The sequence below is a fragment of the Erpetoichthys calabaricus genome, chromosome 6 (assembly GCF_900747795.2).
Source record: "Erpetoichthys calabaricus chromosome 6, fErpCal1.3, whole genome shotgun sequence".
In the NCBI taxonomy this organism is placed as follows: domain Eukaryota; kingdom Metazoa; phylum Chordata; class Cladistia; order Polypteriformes; family Polypteridae; genus Erpetoichthys; species Erpetoichthys calabaricus.
In genome coordinates, this window is record NC_041399.2 from 184,459,171 (window position 1) to 184,482,482 (window position 23,312).

Below are 23,312 nucleotides of genomic sequence, written 5' to 3' on the forward strand. Positions count from 1 at the left end.
TTTATTGACTTTTGAATGTATAACAATCTGAGTGTTCTAAACAAGTGCATTCCCTCAATCCCTCAAGAAGAATCTAGTAATCTTCATGCAGTTTTATTTTTTTTGTTTAATAAAAAATTTTGATTTTCAGGTTTAGGTGCACCTTTCAATCAAACTGTGGTATTGAAAATAATTTAAAATGTCGATACTTTTTAAACAATTACATCAAAATTGGGAATGTCAGTATTGCAAAAAACACAACATTAAATATTTTCATGGATGGTTTTATATTGATAACTGTTGTCCAACATTGGTCACCATGGACTTCTGTTCCATCAGAAAGATTTTTTTAACTTTGCTCTACATAATTACAAATATTTCTCAGCCATCACTACAAAATACATGGGGTAAGCAACATAAAAAATATAATTTTTGTGTGGAGGATTCCTTTAATAACTACAGTAAAATGATTTGCATGAGCTTTGATTAATCTGTACACTTAAGTTATAATTATAGTGCTACCTATAAATTAAATGAGTTATTTTTGGAAGCACAATTACCATTCAGTCATATCTGAATAGATTCAGAGAAGAAAACTAGAATAAGAAATATTTTTAAATCTCTTATGCTTTCCACATGGTGCATCTAAAAACACCATCTCCTGATAATCAATATAAAAGTACGATTGCAAAATATTGCTGAACATGTGAAATTACTACTACTGGAATTAAATAATTGATTTTAGTCTGAGTATCATTTCAATACTTACCATTAAAAAATAATGATCTTCAGGTTCTGCCCGTAGATATTTAAATATTACTTGCTCCATGAAGCGCTCCATCAAGTCCCAGTCTTCAATTATACCATGTCTGATTGGCCACTGAGAAAAAAGAAAGCTCTTTGTTTATTTCTAACATATCTAACACAATTAAAACAGTTTTCTAAACAGCGAAAATATATCCTTCAACTCATAGATTATCATAGAGCAAATTCAAACTAGCACAGGAACCACATGGGCTACACATGGTCTGGCAAATGATTACGCTATGGGGAAGCAGAAACGATTGAGTATCAATAGTAAAGTAAATGACAAGAACAATGGGAAGAAATCAGAAAGTCGACTTTAATTCTGTGCAGATTCTACAGCTATATAAGGAAAAAATACACTCCTAATGATTTACATTTGTCTTAAAAACTGACATTTATTAGCTGATAACAAGTGGCTCTGCAATCAAAATGTAAAAAGTTGCACTGTGTTATGGTCTACAGGGTCAAAGAATTCCTACTACCCTGTGCGACTCAAAAAGATGTTTCCTTAACATTTTTTTTAAAATACCATTACAGAAATGCAAAGAAAATTATTAACAAATTGAAATTGTTATCAATCAAAACAGTCATATATATGTAATTAAGTAATAAACACCAATTTTTGAAAATGCAACTATGAATGGCTTTTATACAATCCGAAAAAAGGACATGCTCACAAATAAGAGTAAAGGCCAGTAAAAATTAGATTCTCTCCCCTGTATTCATCTCCAGAATAATTTATTAAAAAACGGATGTTGCGAACATTATAGAACTTTGCAAAACAGGATCACATTTTTATCTTAGTTTCATGTAGTTTCACACTACTATCAGTAAATACTTCTGGTTTCTTAATTTTACTGTAGTCAAAACAAATCATAGTGTTTGGTTGTTTTTCTCTTTTCATTTAGTTTTGCTGTTCTCTAAAAAGTATATTACAATAATATATCATTAATACAAACACATTATATAGTAAGTATTAACTCGGTATAAAAAAGCTTATCAAGATGCTAACATAAGTGATAACATTTTTAACAGATGATTGCAATTAGGATTTACCACCTTTGTTGCATAAGTAGGTTTATCAACAGCTTCATCGCCTATAAAAAAATCTAAGTCGTCTATTCCTCGCATCAGCCTCCTCTGTGCCTGTTCACCAACTTTTGCAGATTCTTTAATTGCAATACCTAAAAACACAAAAGAGAGACTGACTTTGAATGAGCTAAGGGAAGAATCACCTTTGGCTGACCAGGACAGCATTCACATTCATTAATGTTCAGTTTGTCCATTTTTTTCATTGATATAGGTCAAATCTCAAATGCCTTAAGCAGTATGCAATTATTGAAAAGCAAAAACTGTAAAAGCACATTGGGACGCTCTAAGCTGAGTTTAAGTTCATGAACTGAAACAAAAAGTCTACAAAAAGTAAAAGAAGTCCATTTTATACAAACAAAAAAATTGGGTTACTGCCACATAATATGGATCAATGCATTTTTGTTATGTGTCATGATAGTGAGGAAGACAGATAATGGTGTATACTGTAGCGTGTGGCCGGGGAGGACGGGGGAAGCAAGCGTGGCCAGAGCGTTACCTCCCCCGGGACGCTAGATGGCAACCCTCCTGGGTTACAGTGGTGCCTCAGACTCCTGCAGGGCTTCATGGGATTTGGAGTTTGATGCAGCCCTATTGGGATTCGCAGGCACCGCCAGGGGTGCTGCAGTAGGAGCTGCTGAGCCCTTATGGGCAGTTCTTCTGCCACACCCGGAAGTGCTGCTGGAAATGAGCCATCAAGCACCTGGAGCACTTCCGGGTGCCTTATAAAAGGAGCCAGCAGCCACTACTCAGGGAGCCAGAGTCGGGAGGAGGAGCGACAAAGCTTGACCCGAGGAGTGGAGGAGAAAGGAGATAAAGAGAAGGAAGAGAACTGTTTGTGTGCTGTGCTTGTGCTGGGCTGTGTTGAGCTTGAGGGAACTGGGAAGGCGTTACCCACAAGGTAAAAAAAGAAAAAAAAAAAAAAATCAGTGTGTGCCTTGAACTTGTGCCCCATGATTGTCTATGTCGGGTTAAAATGGCAGTGCCAGCCTGGGTGGTCCACAATACCAAATACAATTTTGGTCTCTCACTTGCTGGGCTCAGGCATTGACCCAACTATGTGGTGGATGTGAGAAAGAAGGATGATGACCCATGTTGTCTCCAGTGTTTTCCACTGTTTTAAGATCTCTAGCCTTAACAGTTCTTGCCATCTAGTCTCAGAGACAGGGATAATCAACTGGTCTGAGATCTGATGACTGGGAAAGCCACGAAATAAATATGATTGTTTTTTGTTTATTTTTTAAGAACTATTTCAGGACTTTTCTAGCCTTGGTGATATAGAACATTACCAAGATGGAAAAGTTAATTCGAAATGAATGCACTTTTACTGTAAAGTACCTATTTATCAATAATATTTTGCATTCAATCACTGTCCTTCTAATATCAAAGAACAGATACTGTACCATAAACACACACCCCAGATTATTAACCTGCTACCACTAACCTGCATGGCTGCATTCTGACAAGCATATCTGAGCACCAACGCTGTTATCAGGTGACATACTGTAACTCATCACTTATTGTACTAAGTTGAGCCAGATTTCTGTAGCCTTTTGTGTCAATGGTCTGCAATGCTAAATTATAGAAGATGAGCTTGAATGTGCAGCTGTTTTTCACAGGGGGCAAATGAAGGTACAGCAGTCAGCCAATTCTTGATATGCATGTGACACTCTGTTGCAAGAAACTCCAGTGGGGTTGCTGATATGCTCATGCTAGAATGCCTGGTTGTCACTACCACTGAATCTTTAAAATGTCCTAAATTATAGTCATGCCACTATTTCCCCTACACAGCACATAAACAATCCATTGCTGTGTGCATATACAGTATGATCTTCTCATTGACTGAAAAGCAGCACAGTCAAAACTAATATCCAATTTCAGAGGAGTTTTGTTTTGTTGCTTCTTTACTTTCACTTTATTCACATCTCAGTTTTTGAATTCTATAGTCAAAGTAAATCAGCCTTCTCATACTCCTGTAAGCTGGAGTTGGACAGACAGTCCTAGTTGTTAGCGTGCTATAATTGATTTTAATATGAACATGCCTGCAAACTGTATGCTACATATCAAGCTTGTCTGGCTAACCTGACACCTGGTTGCTATATAAAACGGCTTCAGAAAGAAGCCAAAAAAAGGTAATTTCTGCCTTGCATTCAGTGTTGTCAGGGCAGTGACCAGAAAGCAGGAGACAGAGCTGCTTGGATGTGACGAGGATGGACAGGATTAGAAATGAGTACATTAGAGGGTCGGCTCAGGTCGGACGGTTGGGAGACAAAGTCAGAGAGGCGAGAATGTGTTGGTTTGGACATGTGCAGAGGAGAGATGCTGGGTATATTGGGAAAAGGATGCTAAAGATAGAGCTGCCAGGAAAGAGGAAGGCCTAAGAGAAGGTTTATGGATATGGTGAGAGAGGACAAGTAGGTGGTGGGTGTGACAGAGTAAGATGTAGAGGAGAGGAAGATATGGAGCAAGATGATCCGCTGTGGCAACCCCTAATGGGAGCAGCCAAGAAGAAGAAGAAGATTCAATGTTGTCAGGGTAGGCTTTAGCTCCCAAATGCTATGATTCTTATTTGGATTGAATGGATTTCACAGTGTTAGGTGATAATGAAGACAGCTGCGTGGTTAGATCCATCCTGCATGTGTATGGTGTATGAAATAAGCAAGATTCCAATTGGAACATGTCATGTGATATAATTTCAGCTTTGACAGTGTAGGTCAGAGATAATTTTGATAAAAAGAGTTTCCATATCACAATCTACCAAAGACATTTCAACTGGTTGGTGTATTTTTTCAGTGTATCATAATTTTGCTTACCTAATGCACTTTTCCAGTTTATTCGAAGGGTATAAAGTTACATGAATTCTGCCAAGTACTTTATGTAACTTTTTGCTGACCTCCTTGTTTGTCAGCAGTTGTGATCCAAAAGCACTTAAACAGAAGGATGTTATAAACTGAAGCGTCACCACTGGGAAATACAAGTGCATGAGTTCAGCAGCAACATGCACAGGAACTAAACTTTCAACAATACTTAATGGCATATTCACATAACTGCATACAAATTTAATATTACCTAAATGAGCACTAAGTCTTAACTTGCTTCACACATAAATGGGAAAATTTTAAAATAAACTTACATGATGGTATTATGAACTGAGGTTCTGTATTACCAGCATAACCAATCTTTGTGTATCTGAAAAAGATGAACGAGTGCAAAGGATTTAATTTCTAATGTAATAATTAGTAAATGACATATTATTGCATGTTTATACAAAATTCTTTAAGTGTGAAAGATGTCACTTGCACATTCTATTTGAAAAGACATACTGTATACACACACACAACAGAAAAATAAAAAACAGTTAAACATTAGATAATGACAAAGAAGTAATCTGGAGAAAGTAGGAGTTACTCAGGTTTCCGAGTGATATGTTAAATGTGGATAAACTCGACTGTGATGTCAAAAGTGAGATGTGCATGGAAGATGATTTAGGAGCTAACCCCACCATCTGGCTGGTACAGAGTTGCTAAACCTCATGAATGCAGTTCATTAAAATGTAATCTAGTAAGAGTGGCATTTTTCATATTCACTACTGACAAAAATAATTTTTTTACAAAGAAGTACTCACTAAAAGCAAGAAACTCTTAGTGCTTAAATCAAGAAAGGGCAAGCTACAATTTAATATGATACAATGCACCATGCACATAATTTAAGATTACAGAAGGGTGTCCTTCTATTATCTCTCTATTATATTAAAAAATCTTGGAAGGAGACGAGACGTGATTTTCTCGGAAAGACACTTAAACGTCCGCGAGACGAATCTTTGTGCCAAGAGATTTAGCCATGCCCGGGGCCAGAAATAAAAGACAGAGTAGATGACAAAGTAGAACATCGTAAAGAATTCAAAAACATTGGCACGGTACACATGCAGAGCAGGTTAGAGATATTGGAAGAATGAATATTCGAAAGTCTCAAAAAAAAAGGACAGTTAAGATCGCATTAGCACAAACAAACAGAAATTATTACTTGGTAAAATAACAGAACAGTGAAAAGAAATCAAATATATGTTCAGATTTAAACTAAGTCGGAAACAATTAGATTGTCTAATTCGTGTTGCCATCAGGGGAAAAAAAAGTCATATTTCTTCCCAATGAAGAGGCATATCCGCGAGAATTAAGATTTGTTGTTTGGTGAAAGTGAAATCCCGTGAGAGAAAATTTCAAGCACGTACACAGTTCAATTATTTGTCATTTGTGTGAATGGTATTGCCAAATACATTTCTTGTAGAGAGAAAGAAACAATATTCACTCACGGGCAGTTATACGTTGCGTTGTCACGATGTAATTCCAAACACAGAATCAAAATTCAATGCAATATTCATGAAAAGGTAAAAGCGAAAAAAGATTGAATATATGGACATAGGATGTGACAGAGCAGCAACCAGCAGCTGATTGAGCAAAGAGGAGTATCACCGTTTAAGAGGGGGTTTCAGAGGAGCAACCAGGTCTCCTTGGTGTACTTTCAGCCCCCCTCTTCACAACGCGAGCAGCAGAGACGCAAACTGGCTGGCACATAGCGCTGGCCGGATGGGGGGACTTGGGGGGGGGGGGGCCTAGTTTCTCAATCTTAGTGAGCCGGACAGTTAACAGTAAAGAACCAAAGCCAGGTAAGGCAGAGGCCGGTGATATCTTTCATGGCTAATACTTCTGCCCTTGGAAAAGTTGGAAGAACTTGGCCGGTTTTTAGCTCTGCTGAAATTTGCCAAACTGCAAAATTTTAAAGAGGACTTTGTGTTACTAAAAGCTTGTGATTAAAGCTTGACTGAGCATGTGGATTCTTGCATGAAAATCCAACCATAAAAATAGTCTGTTACTTTCTCCGTGTTTGAAGAAAAAAAAAAACACCTTGACCCAGTTTCTTAAAGCAGAGTCATCTTGAAATTTTGTGAACAAATTTGAAATGGTTGGCATTGTAGCTTCATGCTTATCTCTGCTCCCTCAAATTTCCAAGGATTCAGATTACATTTCACACAGTCTCCCTGTGTTGTGTGCTTTCTCCAGGTATTAAAAAGATGTGCATGTTACATTAAATAGCAACTCTTAATTGTTCCATTTTATGTGGATATAACTGTATATGTTAGCAAACCCTGTGATAAAAATGCATCCTGTAAACACTTGGCTCCTCACTTGTGTCAATGCTGCAAGCATGGGCTCACACAACAATGCAATGGAAACATTGCATTCGCAGACTCTACCAAGTCATTAAAGGCAGGTTTACACACCTAGGGTGCCTTGCTCAGTGTCTGATAAACCAAAAATAACTTGATGTTTTTCTCAACCATTTTCAAATATGACATGCCTCAAGATTTTCTAATAAAATATCCAATACTGACTGGTTGATCAATAAATTGGAACATTTGAGATGAAAGGAATATACCTGGTTACCGAATTAATATGAACTGGCAGAATGAAGGACACTGTTGTTTTACAGCTGCAAGAGACTGAGTTGGAATGGCACCGTCTGTGTAGAGTTGTAGGTTTAACTCGGGTTTTCTCTCACAACCCAAAGACCTGAAGGTTATGTCAATAGATGACTCTGTATTCTTCTGTATAAGTAAGTGTAAAAATGGACTGGAAAAGTAGATGAATGGTAGCAGTTTAAACAAGTTAGAAAAAGTACAGATGATGTAACACTCGGGTGCAAAGCTGAAGCATTTTTTTTGTCAAGTTCCTAGCTGCATGCTTTAAACATCCATTAAACAGTGTCATCTCCAGACAGAGGAGCTGTTTCAGCGACAGACTGCTGTCACTGTCCTGCTCCACTGACAGACTGAGAAGATCATTCCTCCCCCAAACTATGCGACTCTTCAATTCCACCAGAGGGGGTAAACGTTGAACAATATTCAAGTTATTGTCTGTTTTTTACCTGCATTTTTTTATTACTCTTTAATTTAATATTTTTTGCTGCTGGAGTATGTGAATTTCCCTCTGGGATTAATAAAGTATCTATCTATCTATCTATCTATCTATCTATCTATCTATCTATCTATCTATCTATCTATCTATCTATCTAAACTGTTGTCATTTCAATAATCTCCAATGGGGATGTTTTTCCATCAGACACGACTGTTAGATTTGTGAAGAAAATATGCAAGGTAAATCCGAAAGAGTACATTAATCAGTAATTGAGGTTCCACAGAATATTCCTCCGTTTTAAGATAGATGATTTCAAAAATTTGCTACACTATTTTAAATTTGCACAGTAAGCACTATTTGAGATATCTCAATGAAATTCAACTTTAATGAGAACCATAATAATACTATAATTTCAACAAAAATTGGTCCACTGGAAGCCAAGCAACTTCATGCAAACCCTCTTATATTACAACAATATATTGTAAGTGCTTTAAATTTTATGCAAATGAATATAAAAATTGGCTGGTTCAGCAAAGTTTCAGAAAAATTGGGTTGTTGTTATTAGACTTATCTATCTATATATATATATATATATATATATATATATATATATATATATATATATATATATATATATATATATATATATAATTATATATATATATATATATATAATTCACTAAGTCCAAGGCAAGTAAGACGCACGCAAGACCGAGCTCCGCCCACCAACAATTCACTAAGCAGCCAACCATGGCACACGCAATACTGAGCCAATAATTCGCGCAAGAGCTAAAGCATTTGCCAAGAATGTTTTCATTAATCAAGAACGAAAGTCGGAGGTTCGAAGAAGATCAGATACCGTCGTAGTTCCAACCATAAATGATGCCGACTGGCAATCCGGCGGCGTTATTCTCACGACCCGCCGGGCAGCCATTACTCCCATTGGCATGCCTCCACATAAAGTCAAACTTAAAATTGGTTCAGTCGTCATGCTTCTCAGAAACCTCATGCCAGCAAGAAGTCTCTGTAAAGGCACTAGACTGACTGTTCTCAGCATTCACCACAATGTACTGGAGTGTAAAACAATCGCAGCTCCTACCTGACAAACTGTCCATATTCCCCGGGTTTCCCTGACCCCATCAGATTCAAATTTGCCTTTTACGTTTACACGCAGACAATTTCCTGTTAGATTGGCCTTCGCAATGACAATTAATAAGGCACAGGGACACACTTTCAAAATGATATGCCTGTATCTGCCAAACCCAGTTTTCAGTCACGGACAATAATATGTTGCTCTCTCCAGAGTTCCATCTTTTCATTCAATTACAGTCGTATCCTCAAACCCACCCCATTTGGACAACTGTGTCTTTCAGGAAGTGTTCACCCATCAATACATAATTATGCGGCGTATGCTACGCGGGTTGGCTAGTATAATAATATAATAAACAGAAACAAAATTGAGCAATACAAAAAAAAAGTTCAACATTAGAATCTGAAGAGGAAATCCAAGGGTGATGTATTCAAAACACAAGCAAGCAAATAAATGTCAATACATTCCATTAGTCATTCAGAAGCAGCACCTTCTACAGAAAAGAAGTCTCGACTTAAGCTGTACAGTATCTATATTACTAAACGAAGGTTGTATATATGCACGGATGCCAGACGCACCGAAGCGCACACGCACTGCGACTCAGCGCCCCAGAGTCAAATCCAGCGGCTTCCTAGACTCAGTAGGTAGCACCCAAACAACACAACACAACCTGTAAACTAAACTTCAGGACACAATACAACCTCCGCCCGAACGCGCACACCACCGCATATAAAACCTTCATTTAGTAATGTTTCCGAAGGTTGTATATATATGCATGGATGCCAGACGCAACCCGTGCCAATAGCGCACGCGCACTCGCACAGCGCCCCAGAGTCAAACCCAGCGGCTTCCCAGAGTCAGTAAGTGGCACCCAAACAAAACAACACAACCTGTAAACTAAACTTGAGGTAAAGCGTGCACGCCAACAAGTTGCCATGGTGACATATTTAAACATAGACATAGAATAACTAGACGCCTCATGACTTGTGCATCCGGCGCCGCCGTGAGTGGCAGCCTTTTCAGCAGCTCCGTGTATGACTGTATATGTATGTGTACTTTTCTACTTTTATTTTTCTATTTTTATTTATTGATCACTCCTACCACTTTATTTTATGTGGATTCCTTCCCTGGACACACTTACTTTTACAACGTGGGCATGGATTTTAACACGCCGAGACTCGCCTATTCAAGTACTCAAATTCGGGCGCTGAGAACAAATGCCAGTGCCGGTGTGGTTCCATATTTACCCGACGAGGTAAGAAGGCGGTATCGTGGCAGCAGAGCCGGCACTAAGCTAAAAAAGAAGCGGCTTGCGAGAAAGTGGCGTTTCAAGCCTTCGGTGCCTTCTGTGATTCTGGGGAATGTAAACTCAATCTCAAATAAGATCGACGAACTGGCTGCGCTGGTGAAAAATGTAAGGACCTACAGAGAATGCAGTTTGTTGTGTTTCTGCGAAACGTGGCTAAATAACACCATCCCAGATGCCAACGTGGAGCTATCCGGGTTTAGCACAGTTAGAGCGGACAGAGATGCAAGTACCTGTGGTAAGCACAAAGGAGGAGGACTCGCTCTCTGTTAATACACGGTGGTGTCACTCTGGACATGTTAACGTCAAAATCTCCACTTGCTGCAGGGATATCGAACTGTTGGCCGTAAGTTTACGTCCCTACTATTTGCCCAGAGAGTTTGGACACGTCATTGTTGTTATTGTATACATTCCTCCTCGGGCAGACGTGGAGTCAGCGAGTGACATCATCCATTCCGCTGTTGCTAAGTTACAAACGCAGCACCCTGAGGCGCTTGTGCTAATCGCTGGAGACTTTAACCATGTGACGCTGGACAAAACATTGCCTGCATTCTCCCAGTATGTGGACTGTAACACCCGGGGAAATAAGACTATTGATTTACTGTATGCAAACGTTAAAGACGCATACAGCGCCACCCCGCTGCCTGCGCTTGGGAAAGGAGATCATAACCTGGTTCAGCTTCAGCCTCACTATAAACCAAAAGTTAGAGTCCTACCTGTAACCACACGATCATTCAGGAAGTGGACCCTGGAGGCTGAGAATACTCTGAGAGAATGTTTTGGAACTACAGACTGGGATATCCTGCAGGGATCTCATAGTGAGAACATTGAGGAAGTTGCTGACTGCACTACTGACTACATCAACTTCTGTATGGACATTGTAGTTCCAGTAAGAACAGTACGCTGCTATGCTAACAACAAGCCATGGATTACAAGTGACATCAAGGGCCTTTTGAATCAGAAGAAAAGGGCTTTTAAAGACGGTGATCAGCATGAGCTCAAGCGCGTGCAGAAGGAACTCCGAGTCCAACTCAGGGCGGCGAAGGAGCAGTACAGGAGAAAGCTGGAGCAGAAGTTGCAGAATAACAGCATGAAGGAAGTGTGGGATGGGATGAAGATCATCACTGGCTGCAGCTCGAAGCGGGGGTACCACCATTGAGAGAGACGTGAAGAGAGCAAACCAAATGAACAACTTTTTTAACAGGTTTGACCACCCTAACCCACTCTCACTCTCACCTCGGAGTACTGCACCCTCCACACATCCTTCTGCTGATACCAGCATAGGAAAGACATCCCCACCCATAATTACAACAGCGCAAGTGAGCAGAGAGCTGAGGAGACTTCGTGCCAGCAAAGCAGCGGGTCCAGATGGAGTATCGCCACGACTGCTGAAGGTCTGTGCATCGGAGCTGGGGGGTCCTCTACAGCGCATCTTCAACCTGAGCCTGGAACAGGGGAGAGTCCCGAGGCTTTGGAAAACATCTTGTATCACCCCAGTCCCAAAGGTATCACGTCCTAGTGAGCTGAATGACTTTCGGCCTGTTGCTCTGACATCACATGTGATGAAGACCATGGAGAGGCTGCTGCTTCACCACCTTAGGCCACAGGTTCAACACGCCCTTGACCCTCTGCAGTTTGCATATCAGGAGAAGGTGGGAGCGGAAGATGCCATCATCTATATGCTACACCGATCCCTCTCTCACTTGGACAGAGGCAGTGGTGCTGTAAGAATTATGTTTCTAGACTTCTCTAGCGCCTTCAACACAATCCAACCTCTGCTCCTTAGGGACAAGCTGACAGAGATGGGATTAGATTCATACCTAGTGGCATGGATCGTGGACTATCTTAAAGACAGACCTCAGTATGTGCGTCTTGGGAACTGCACGTCTGACATTGTGGTCAGCAACACAGGAGCGCCACAAGGGACTGTACTTTCTCCGGTCCTGTTCAGCCTATATACATCGGACTTCCAATACAACTCGGAGTCCTGCCATGTGCAAAAGTTCGCTGATGACACTGCTATCGTGGGCTGTATCAGGAATGGGCTGGAGGAGGAGTATAGGGACCTAATCAATGACTTTGTTAAATGGTCCGACTCAAACCACCTACACCTGAACACCAGCAAAACCAAGGAGCTGGTGGTGGATTTTAGGAGGCCCAGACCCCTCATAGACCCAGTGATCATCAAAGGTGACTGTGTGCAGATGGTGCAGACCTATAAATATCTGGGAGTGCAGCTGGATGATAAATTAGACTGGACTGCCAATACTGATGCGCTGTGCAAGAAAGGACAAAGCCGGTTATACTTCCTTAGAAGGCTGGCTTCCTTCAACATCTGCAATAAGATGCTGCAGATGTTCTATCAAACAGTTGTGGCGAGCGCCCTCTTCTACGCAGTGGTGTGCTGGGGAGGCAGCATTAAGAGGAAAGACGCCTCACGCCTGGACAAACTGGTGAGGAAGGCAGGCTCTATTGTTGGCACGGAGCTGGACAGTTTAACATCTGTGGCAGAGCGAAGGGCGCTCAGCAGGCTCCTATCAATTATGGAGAATCCACTGCATCCACTAAATAATGTCATCTCCAGACAGAAGAGCAGCTTCAGCGACAGACTGCTGTCACTGTCCTGCTCCACAGACAGATTGAGGAGATCGTTCCTCCCCCAAACTATGCGACTCTTTAATTCCACCAGGGGGGGTAAACGTTAATATTTAACATTATACATAGTTATTGTCTGTTTTTTTCACCTGTATTATTATCATTCTTTAATTTAATATTATTTATTGTATCAGTATGCTGCTGCTGAAGAATGTGAATTTCCCATCGGGATTAATAAAGTATCTATCTATCTATCTATCTATCTATCTATCTATCTATCTATCTATCTATCTATCTATCTATCTATCTATCTATCTATCTATCTATCTATCTAACAGAATCGTACATCAACATCGCTGCCATATTGTGAGTGGCACTGCTGTGGAGTGAAGTAATGAATAATGTGCTGCTTGGGATTGTACAAACTGCTGTACACTCCAAACCAGATCCCGGGGGATTACATTTCATAGGTAAGGCTCAACAATTGTTTTGGTTATATTTGGCCATTAGAAAATCCTGTTTTATAATCTTTACTCTAGCTAAGCCAGGCAAAGCTAGCAAAGCTATGCATTTACAGTATATGCTCAAGTGAGCCTCCAAACAACGTTTTGGCTATACGTAGTTAGTCATTAACTATGTAGATTGTTGTTAGCTGTTAACATTTCTCAAACTTGATGATGTTTTTTTCTCAAGGAGCACATTGAGGAAACACAGTTTGAAATTGACAACCATCATTTTATGCTCATGTCTTTATTTGTGTCTGTCTTCCACAAACTAAGGCTGCACCATATTGCCAGACTGAATACTCTCAAATTACAGGATCTGAGTGAGCGAGAGGAGTGTAAGTCTGGACGAGATCAGTGAGGTTGTGGAGAGCTTTAAATGTTAAGAGCGGTATTTAGTATTGTATTCTGTAGTTAACAGGGAGCCAGTGAAGTTGAGAGAGAATGGGTGTAATATGTTCAGTGGATTTATAACAGCAGGATATTATCCTGGCAGCAGAATTTTGAAGAAGTTGTAAGCGATGGATACATTTTTGTGGGATGCCAGATAAAATAACACTACAGTAATCTATACGTGAGGTGACTCGGGCATTAACCAATACTTCAGTACTGTGTTGCGTAAGAACAGGACAAAGTCTGGAAATGTTTCGAAGATAGAAGAAGGCAGTCCCCGAAATGTTACTTATATGGGAGGAAATGATTAATAATAATAATTATAATTTGTGGCAGATTGCCGGGGTTATTACCTGGCCGGGATGCCAAAAAGGACCGGAATGTGGCAGGAATAGCTTCTGGGCCATGAGGGGGCAACCGCCCTGGAGCAGGAGATGACCACGGGAGAAGAACAAAGAGCTTCTGGCCTGTTGGGACCTGTGGCCACCGCCAGGGGGTGAATCAAGCCTCGTAGGACTTGGAAATAGTTACTTCCACCACACTCTGCAAGATGGCGGAGGAACCTGCCAGGGACGCCCGGAATGCTTCCGGGGCTAAGGGTAGCGCTTCCGCCACACCAGGAAGTGCTGCCGGATGGACGTCATCAGACACCTGGAGCACATCCGGGCAAGGATAAAAGGCGCCGCCTTCCTACAGTCTGGGAGCCAGAGTCGGGAGTGGGAGTTGGACAAAGCTCCCAGGAGGAGAGTAGAGGCGGCTAAGGACTGAGAAAAGGACAGAATTAGGGTGATTATTGCTGTGTGCATTGTGTGGTGTTTTGGAACTGTCTTTATTTATGTTTAATAAACTTGTGGATTTGATAAAGATGTGGTTTCCGACTGGTGATGTCTGGGCAAATCTCACAAATTATTATTATTTAATAATTGCCATTATTAGTGTATAAATGCACATAAATAACTGCATTTAAACGATTTCGCCAAAATCTGTTGTATGTAAACGATACTGTTTTGAACATTATTGTTTTTTCATCAGAAAACCCGGTTTCCACGTCTACCTGCATTAGTTTAAATGGCACTTTTGCCACTCACAATAAGGCTGATGTATCGTGTCTACTGGGAAAATACAGTGAATGTGCCGTCTATCAATATATGTCTATGTATTTAAACTTGAGATAGTGGTGACTACTGACAGTGCCAGCAGTCAGCTACTCCACAGTGCCAGCGGTCAGTGTTCTCCACTCCACAGTACCAGCAGCTACTCCACTACACAGTGCCACCAGTCAGTGTGCTCTAATCCACTGTGCCAGCACTCAGTGTGGCAGCTGTCAGTGTGGCTTATTTGAATCACATTAAGGTAATTCAGTGTTAAAAGTAAGTTCAATTATGATTCCTAACAGCAAACGACTTCTAGCTAACAACACACCCATAGAAAAACAGAAAAGAGACTGCATAGATAAAAACAATGACCGAAGGTGCCTATAACGCGCTTCTGAAACACCAGAACCAAAGGAGTCACGGCTCCAAAAAGAAACAGCTTTAGTACAAATATATTTATTTAATTAAATGAAAACTTTCCCAGGACGCTCCCACCCTCCATGATTTTTCATCCCTACAAAGATTGGAGGGAACAGAAAGTAATTGCCATTCTTGGATTTGCGATTCTTTAGAGAATCGGGGGTTTACTGGTTTAGTAATAATGATCAATTATACTCTAGACATATTTCATTCGATATATATTACTACATCCATATGAATTAGGGCATTTCATAATCCATTATTATTTACAATTAAATTTATTTGATTAGTAGGCACTTTTATCCAAAGCGACTTACAAAAGAGGTAAACAATCAAGTAACATTAGGCTATGGCCTGTTTGTTCAGCAAGTGTAATAGGACAGGTAACAAAACTTGATTGCCGCAATCATAGATTACAATCAATAAAGCAATTAAACTTAAACAAATAACCAAGAATATAAAGTATTGCAGTGCAAAGTTTTTTTTCATTTTTTCAATTAGACAAGATATTCACAAAACAGAATGGTCTTCAATCACTTCTTAAATACACTGAGGGAGTCAGCAGTACGGGTGGAGGAGGGCAGCCCTTTCCACCAACTCAGAACCACACAGGAAAAGAGTCTGGATTAAGACTTGATGCCACATAGAGGTGGCATTATCACCATAGCACGTCTAAAACCAGTTGAAAGAAAGTGAATGTCCTGACCACAGGGGTCAGAATCAAACCTGGGATGACAAGATGGAGTCACAAATTGATATCTCTGGAACTCAACTAGCAACTCTATTAAAACTGCAGGGGGCTTTAAAACTGCACCTATCATGCTGCTGCAGCTATAAATGGAAAAAAAAAAAAAAACTAAGATACAATTTATTTACTGATCTCTACACGTAAATTATGTCTAACTTTCTACAAACATGTTGCTTTCTTGGTTTCACATATATACACATACATATTTATGCACTTACATAAACATACTTCCTTTACATTAATATGGTGTATTTTCCCTTTACACTACTATGTAATTGTGATTTATATTATCATCATTGTATTATAATAGCTCTCTATTTTTTGACAATTCATTTTGTTACTAACTATAAAAAAATATACAATGAACCAAATCTTGCATCTGTCATTATGCTTATAACACTATTCAAGATGATTTTCAGTACAAAACAGAATACAAAGTTAGAGCATATTTCAATAATCTAATTCTGCAAAATGTATTAAAATTGGTTACCACGAGTACTATATTCAATCCTCTCATAAAATATTATTATAGTTTCTTGAAAGGAAAGCATGGAGCTTGAAAAATGTTAATGATGTTGAAAAATTAACAGGATCCGAGCTGCAGCTTTGCTTTGAGTTAACAGATGAAAAGTTTTCAAGTCTTCAATGAAATACTTAAAAAGCATTAATCAAACTACATCATGACATTTAAACCTGACAGACTACATCAAGTTGGCTCTTACTATCGGCTTTATTAACCTCTGCCATACTGTTCACATGACTTTCTTATTCATGTGAACTCTTATAACTAGAATAATTATGTTTAAATGTAAATATTTTTCAACAAGTCTCATTTTAATTACTATTTTCCATTAACTGGCACATCATTGATTAGATAAAGACCAAGAATCACCTTCACTGCAACAGGGTTGATTATTTAACCCTAAATATACATATTTTTAATATTTCTTATATTCCCAATAATTCAGCAATGGAATGCTGTTTTACCTAGAGCTCTGACGTTCTGAAACTAACAAATAACTACTAAAACTGTCTAAAAAATTCACACATTTATGTTAAATTTGCACACATAAACCTGTCTGGGCTGATGGGTTGACAATCAGATATTTTAATCTGTACAATATATGTACATACATTTTTAATCTTGTTAAAGTTATTTCAACTATTTGGGGATTAGGTTTCCAAATTCATGTTCAAATTGATTGCCGTGTCTCTCTCACAGACTACTGACACTAGTATATTACAAACAACTGGCAGTGAATACAAACACATAAAATAACATTAATAAATTAAACATCTGTTTTGGATATTTGCTACAGTAAATCCATTTCCTAAAACTTTTGTTTTATTCCAGTGTATGGTTAAAGGCTTTCAAAGTGTATTCCAGTAGTATTGGGTATAGAGCAGAAACAACAACATTTATTTATATAGCACATTTTCATACAAGCAATGTAGCTCAAAGTGCTTTACATGATGAAGAAAGAGAAAAATGACAAAATAAATAATTAAAATTAGGGAACACTAATTAACATAGAATAAAAGTAAGGTCCGATGGCCAGGGAGGACAGAAAAAAACAAAAAAACTCCAGACGGCTAGAGAAAAAAATAAAATCTGCAGGGGTTCCAGGCCACGAGACCACCCAGCTCCCCTCTAGACATTCTACCTACCATAAATGACCTCAGTCAGTCCTCATTGTATTCAGGGTTCTCATGAAAGAATTTGATGATGATGGTCATGTGGACTTCTGGCCCTTAAACCAGTCTTGGATGAGACAAGAATCAACTGTAACATCCAGTCATTCTCAAATAAGCAATTACTAATCTCTTCTTAACATAACAAAACAGGTAAGAGGTGGGATATGACAGCAATATACTAGAACATTAGAAAAATTGTGATGAGAACAAAACATTCAGCCCAACAACCTCACCATCCTATTCAGCTAGATTGTCCAAAATAATATCAAGTCGAGATATGGAGGTCCCTAAAGTCCTACTCTCGACATTCCATGTGTCTATGGTTCTTTGCATAAAGAAAAACTAACACTTGGTTGAAATCTGCCCTTAAGAGGTTTCTAACCATGTTCGCATTTTCCCCTTGAAGAATTTATTTGAAAATAAAAACTGGGATCTACTGTGCTAATTCTTTTCCTAATTCTACACACTTCAATCATGTCCCTGCTCTAATCTCTGTTTGCTTAAACTGAAAAGACTCTGCTGTTTCAGTCTCTCATCATAGCTCATACTTGTTAGTCCCAGAATCGGCCTAGTTGCTCTACTCTGAACTTTCTCTAGTGTTGTTACCACTTTTTTGTAATTTGGAGACCAAATCTGAACACAGTACTCCAGATGAGGACTCACTTGTGTGCCACATAACTTTAGCATAACCCTACCTTGACTTCCATTCCACATATTGTGATATATAACTTAACATCCCACTAGCTTTCTTCATCACTTCTATACACTGTCTGGAAGTACAGTAGATACAGACAAGTCCACTATGACTCCTAAGTCTTTCTCATAGGGTGTACTTTCAGTTTTACAACTCCACTGTTTATTCAAATGTAAAATTTTTACATTAGACTAGAAAGATGCAAGGTTCATCCAGTTTAAGAAAACAAGAATAATTTGTATCCATTACATTTCACTTCTCAACATTGCAAGATACAGAATATAAAATACAATCCAACACTATGATTTAATTTAACTTTCATGCACGTATGAAAATTACATTTGTCACTATTCTGCATAAATACACCCCTGTATTTAGATAACAGGCCTTTACTCCCATTTTTTTATTTGGAGACAGTTTTATTTTTTCTATCAAACAACATTTGCCTGAATCACATTTAATGATGTACTATATGCATTGACTGCTATTGAGCATTTCTCAGTGCAATAGTACTAAAGATACAGTACTGTATATTCAAAACTAAAGGGTACTGTATTATTCTGTTTTATAGCCAGCAGGAGTACCTTTCTTAGTCATAAAGTATTTTCATATAAACAGGTTAATCTGTAAACAGGTTCACTTCTAAAGAAAGTGAGAAGAACTTTTGTCTTGATTTTGAATAATGCAGTGAAACGCACATACATTTTTAAGCCTGATTAAACCCAATTCTAGGTCCCAGGGCATAGTAAAAGATACTAATAATAGTAATAATATTCAATTAACACTGTTTGTTGACAACAAATACATTCATTTTTATTATATTCTTTGGGCAAATAATTTTACAATAGCGAATTACATCCAGATATCTCATTATCTGCATTAGATTAATGTTAAATGTAAATCACTAATAAAAAAAAGAGTACTACAAAATGCATATAGGCTGAACGCTATTGAAGACAAAATGAAGAAGAATATTACTGACAATAAAAAGCAGAAATACCAGGTAAAAATAAAATATAATCTTTTAAATAAATAACTAAAAATGGGTTTGGATAGTAAACAGAAAAACATCCTCTAACTGGAGCAAAATGGTGCAGAGGCTGACTAAATCAATTATTTTCAGCCAATAGCAGCATACCAAGAACTGAAACATCAGTATCAGCATTAGACGACCACATATAAAATACCAATATCTAATGTTAAACTTTTTACATATATTTACTATTTTGTTTTGCCTGTACCGAGTAATTGTCTGTGTGAAACTTGATTAGTTTACCTATATTATTTCTGTGTAGGTTTTCCTAGTCAATATGTTGACTAATCAAAATTGGCCTCTGTACAAGTGTGAGTGTGGTGGTGCAAGTGGACTCCATAATGAACTGGCATCCTGTACAGGAGCTGTTTCCTGCCTATTGCCCAGTGCTGCCAGGACAGGCTCTGGCCCAGCACTCTGCATTAAATTAAGCAGGTTTGAAAATATTATGTTATTACCTCACAGTATTAATTACCTGTTAGGTTTGAATGAAAAGCAAGAAATGAGACAAAACTAAAAAGAAATGGGAAAAAAAGGAATCACTGGCCAATTGGTATTAGACCTTTATTATTAAAATCCATCCATTCATCCATTTTCCAACCCGCTGAATCCGAACACAGGGTCACGGGGGTCTGCTGGAGCCAATCCCAGCCAACACAGGGCACAAGGCAGGAAACAATCCTGGGCAGGGTGCCAACCCACCGCAGGACACACACAAACACACCCACACACCAAGCACACACTAGGGCCAATTTAGAATCGCCAATCCACCTAACCTGCATGTCTTTGGACTGTGGGAGGAAACCGGAGCGCCTGGAGGAAACCCACGCAGACACGGGGAGAACATGCAAACTCCACGCAGGGAGGACCCGGGAAGCGAACCCAGGTCCCCAGATCTCCCAACTGCGAGGCAGCAGCGCTACCCACTGCGCCACCGTGCCGCCTATTATTAAAATGTTTCTCTTTTTTTGTCTTTAGCAAACTTTAATCAAATCTAACTTAATATGCAAGAACTATTATTTAACTGAGGCTTAATCTTAGTTTCTCATATTTGTAAACTTCTACAGTAATATTAAAGGTATCAAAGAAAGACACCTGGGGCTATGGGATGACAGACAAAGGGGGTGTGCTGCTTACTATTTCCTAATACTGAACATATTCTGACCCCTTCACTTCCTGCACATTTTATTGTATTGCAGATTTAATTTTAAACGGATAAATTTGCTGCTGCATCACATTAAGGAGACCTGGGTTCGCTTCCCGGGTCCTCCCTGCGTGGAGTTTGCATGTTCTCCCCGTGTTTGTGTGGGTTTCCTCCGGTTTCCTCCCACAGTCCAAAGACATGCAGGTTAGGTGCATTGGCGATCCTAAATTGTCCCTAGTGTGTGCTTGGTGTGTCTGTGTGTGTATGTGCCCTGGGGTGGGATGGCAGACCCCCGTGACTCTGTGTTAGGATATAGTGGGTTGGAGAATGACTGACTGACTAAATTTGCTATTTTTACCCATCAGTCTACACTCAATAACCCATAATAATAAAATAAAAACACGTTTCCAGAAAGGTTTGCAAATGTATTAAAAAGAGCAAGAAATTAAATCGATCACTCATATAAGTATTCTGACAGTTGATTCAGTAGTTTGTAGAAGACTCACTGGTAGCAATTAAAGTCTTCTTGAGTAAGTCTGTACAAGCTTTTATTGTTTATATGCTGTTTGGCAAACTTCAAGCAATCCAGTCAATTCAGTTTGCTTTCAATCAGGACCAAAATCAAGCTTGTAGCATCATTAGTTTGCAAGTAATTGCATGACATATGGACAGACCTTAGCATTTTATATACTGTATATAGATATGAACTTTTAAAAAATTGTAACATGAACAGGCCCTCAAGCCAAACATGCTTGTCCATCCTTATTATGTAGATTGTCCAAAATAATATCACGTTGAGATCTGAAGGTCTCTAAAGTCCTACTCACTACCACACGAGTGGTAATCCATTGCATGTGCCTATGGTTCTTTGCATGAAGAAAAACTTCATAACATTTGGGCAAATCTGCCCTTTACAAATTTTCGAGCTGCTATGTTCTTACTGCAGAATTAATTTTAAATTACAGCTGAGATCCACTGTACTGATTCCTTTTACAATATTTAAACAATTCAATCATGTCACTTCTTAATCTCTGTTTGCTTAAACCAAAAAAGTCCAACTCCTTCAGTCTCTCCTCACAGCTCATACTTCCGAGTTCTGGAATCAGCCTAGTCGCTCTTCTTTTAATGTTCAGTACCACCTGCTATGCCTTATTTGTAAACAGATTTTATCTTATAAACAGATAAAGAATAAAAAATAACAATTAACAAAAAGCCTATTTCAGTAGTACCATTAAACATAGATAATATAGGACAATATACAACAACATGCAGTGCCATGATGATGCCATTCAGCTGTCAGTCATAGTGAGCAAATAGCATCCTACGTGAAAGTGCATTTACAAAGCAAAAAGCAAAACTGCAATTCAAGACAACAAATAACAGTAATGGCATTCTTGAACTTCTCATTTGAATTTTCTTTTCTTTAGACAGATAGATAGGTCATTCAATGCGTTTTATAAAATTATCAAAATGTGCAAATGTGTCAAGTACATTGTAAAAATGCACTATACTAAAAACCAAAAGAGCTAAACTTACTCTACACTGTGCATACTAAAAACTACATACAAAAATAATGTTACACTAACTCTAGATATACACGTGAAACTGCTCCTGTTTTAAATCTCTTCACTGAGGAATGGACAGAAATCGGTATTATTCTCCAAATTCAAATATATGAGAATATCAGTTTCAGTCGTGAGCACTTATATAAACGTCCACCATAGCGGATAGATTACCTGGTAGCAAAGGAATGACTGAACAGCTGTCAGCGAACTGCCTTGCTAAACAAAACGCCTTTCGGTCATGCGTACAGAGCAACTAATAGCATTACATCAAAATGTTCACCAAATGTTTTTCTACTATAAACTTGTACTTAGAAAAAAAAAGACAAACAGGCATATTAAAGAAAAACACACAGTTAAAAAGGTAAACATGAGTTTGTCGGCTCAAGCATTTTAACGTTTATGACGATCGATGAATGTGCGGCCAGCTCGCCGAAGTCACCGCAACCACCACTCCGCTAACTTGGGAGCTCCCATGACCATAAGGCGACCCGCGCTGTCCCATGTATTCGTCAGTCGACTCACTCACCCAGTTCCACAGTCTATGACACACGGAGGCAAGTGCACGGCCATAATGGGAACGGCAAGGAATCCTCTTCTTAGTGAACCATTAATGCAAAGCGGTCAAGGAATTTGTTTTGAAATGTTTAATGAGGGCTGTTATTGCAGTAAGGTTAACGTCTGATAGGTAACTCCATGGACCGTTATAGGGCAGAGCTCTGGAGCACTTCCCGAGTCAAAGGGAACGGTGGAAGGATACGCCTTTCCGGAGCGTCCCGTTGTTTTTTTTTCAATATACGGGAGTCATGCCGCTATAGCAACGCGGGGACCGCTATTTGGGATGACTAGTCAAGAGGTCGCGTTTCCGCAGAGCGAGCTACGTGCAGAACTGCGTAGTTGCTTGAATTCGATTGGTTGGTAAAAAACAGCTTCTTCTACAGTTGTGCATAGTGATAGTTACTAAAGTGCGGACTCTTTAGCAACAAGTATTGATATCAACACTTCTACCCTTCTATAAATAATACTAATAATGATAAATAATAAATAGATAAATAAAGAGATCCACCCACCCGTTGTCTGCCCTGCATGAATATTATATGCGCACAAGCTTTTCAATACTACCAAACGGTATTTACTAAAGTTTAAAACGTTCGATTGAAATAAAATTTTATAATGTCTTATGATTACTTAGATAACCTTTATTAATCCCATGGAGAAATTCAAATGCATACAGCAGCAGAAACATAA

General features: G+C 38.9%; 1 protein-coding gene across 2 annotated transcripts in view; it reads right to left on the bottom strand.

Annotated features, from left to right (window-relative positions):
• Positions 1–22,819, bottom strand: part of LOC114653703 (actin-related protein 3B) — a 51,203-nt gene extending 28,384 nt beyond the window's left edge. Inside the window, exons 1-4 of one of the 2 annotated variants that reach the window (XM_028804165.2) lie at positions 22,594–22,818; positions 5,009–5,064; positions 1,846–1,970; positions 749–859 (exon numbers count right to left, since the gene is read on the bottom strand). In XM_028804165.2, coding sequence (XP_028659998.1) covers positions 749–859; positions 1,846–1,970; positions 5,009–5,064; positions 22,594–22,637 — 336 coding nt within the window. In that variant the 5' untranslated portion in view covers positions 22,638–22,818. Of the gene's footprint in view, positions 1–748; positions 860–1,845; positions 1,971–5,008; positions 5,065–22,593 lie in introns of both variants that reach the window. The other variant, XM_051929123.1, reaches the window with a different exon arrangement.
• Between the last annotated feature and the right edge of the window lie 493 nt (positions 22,820–23,312).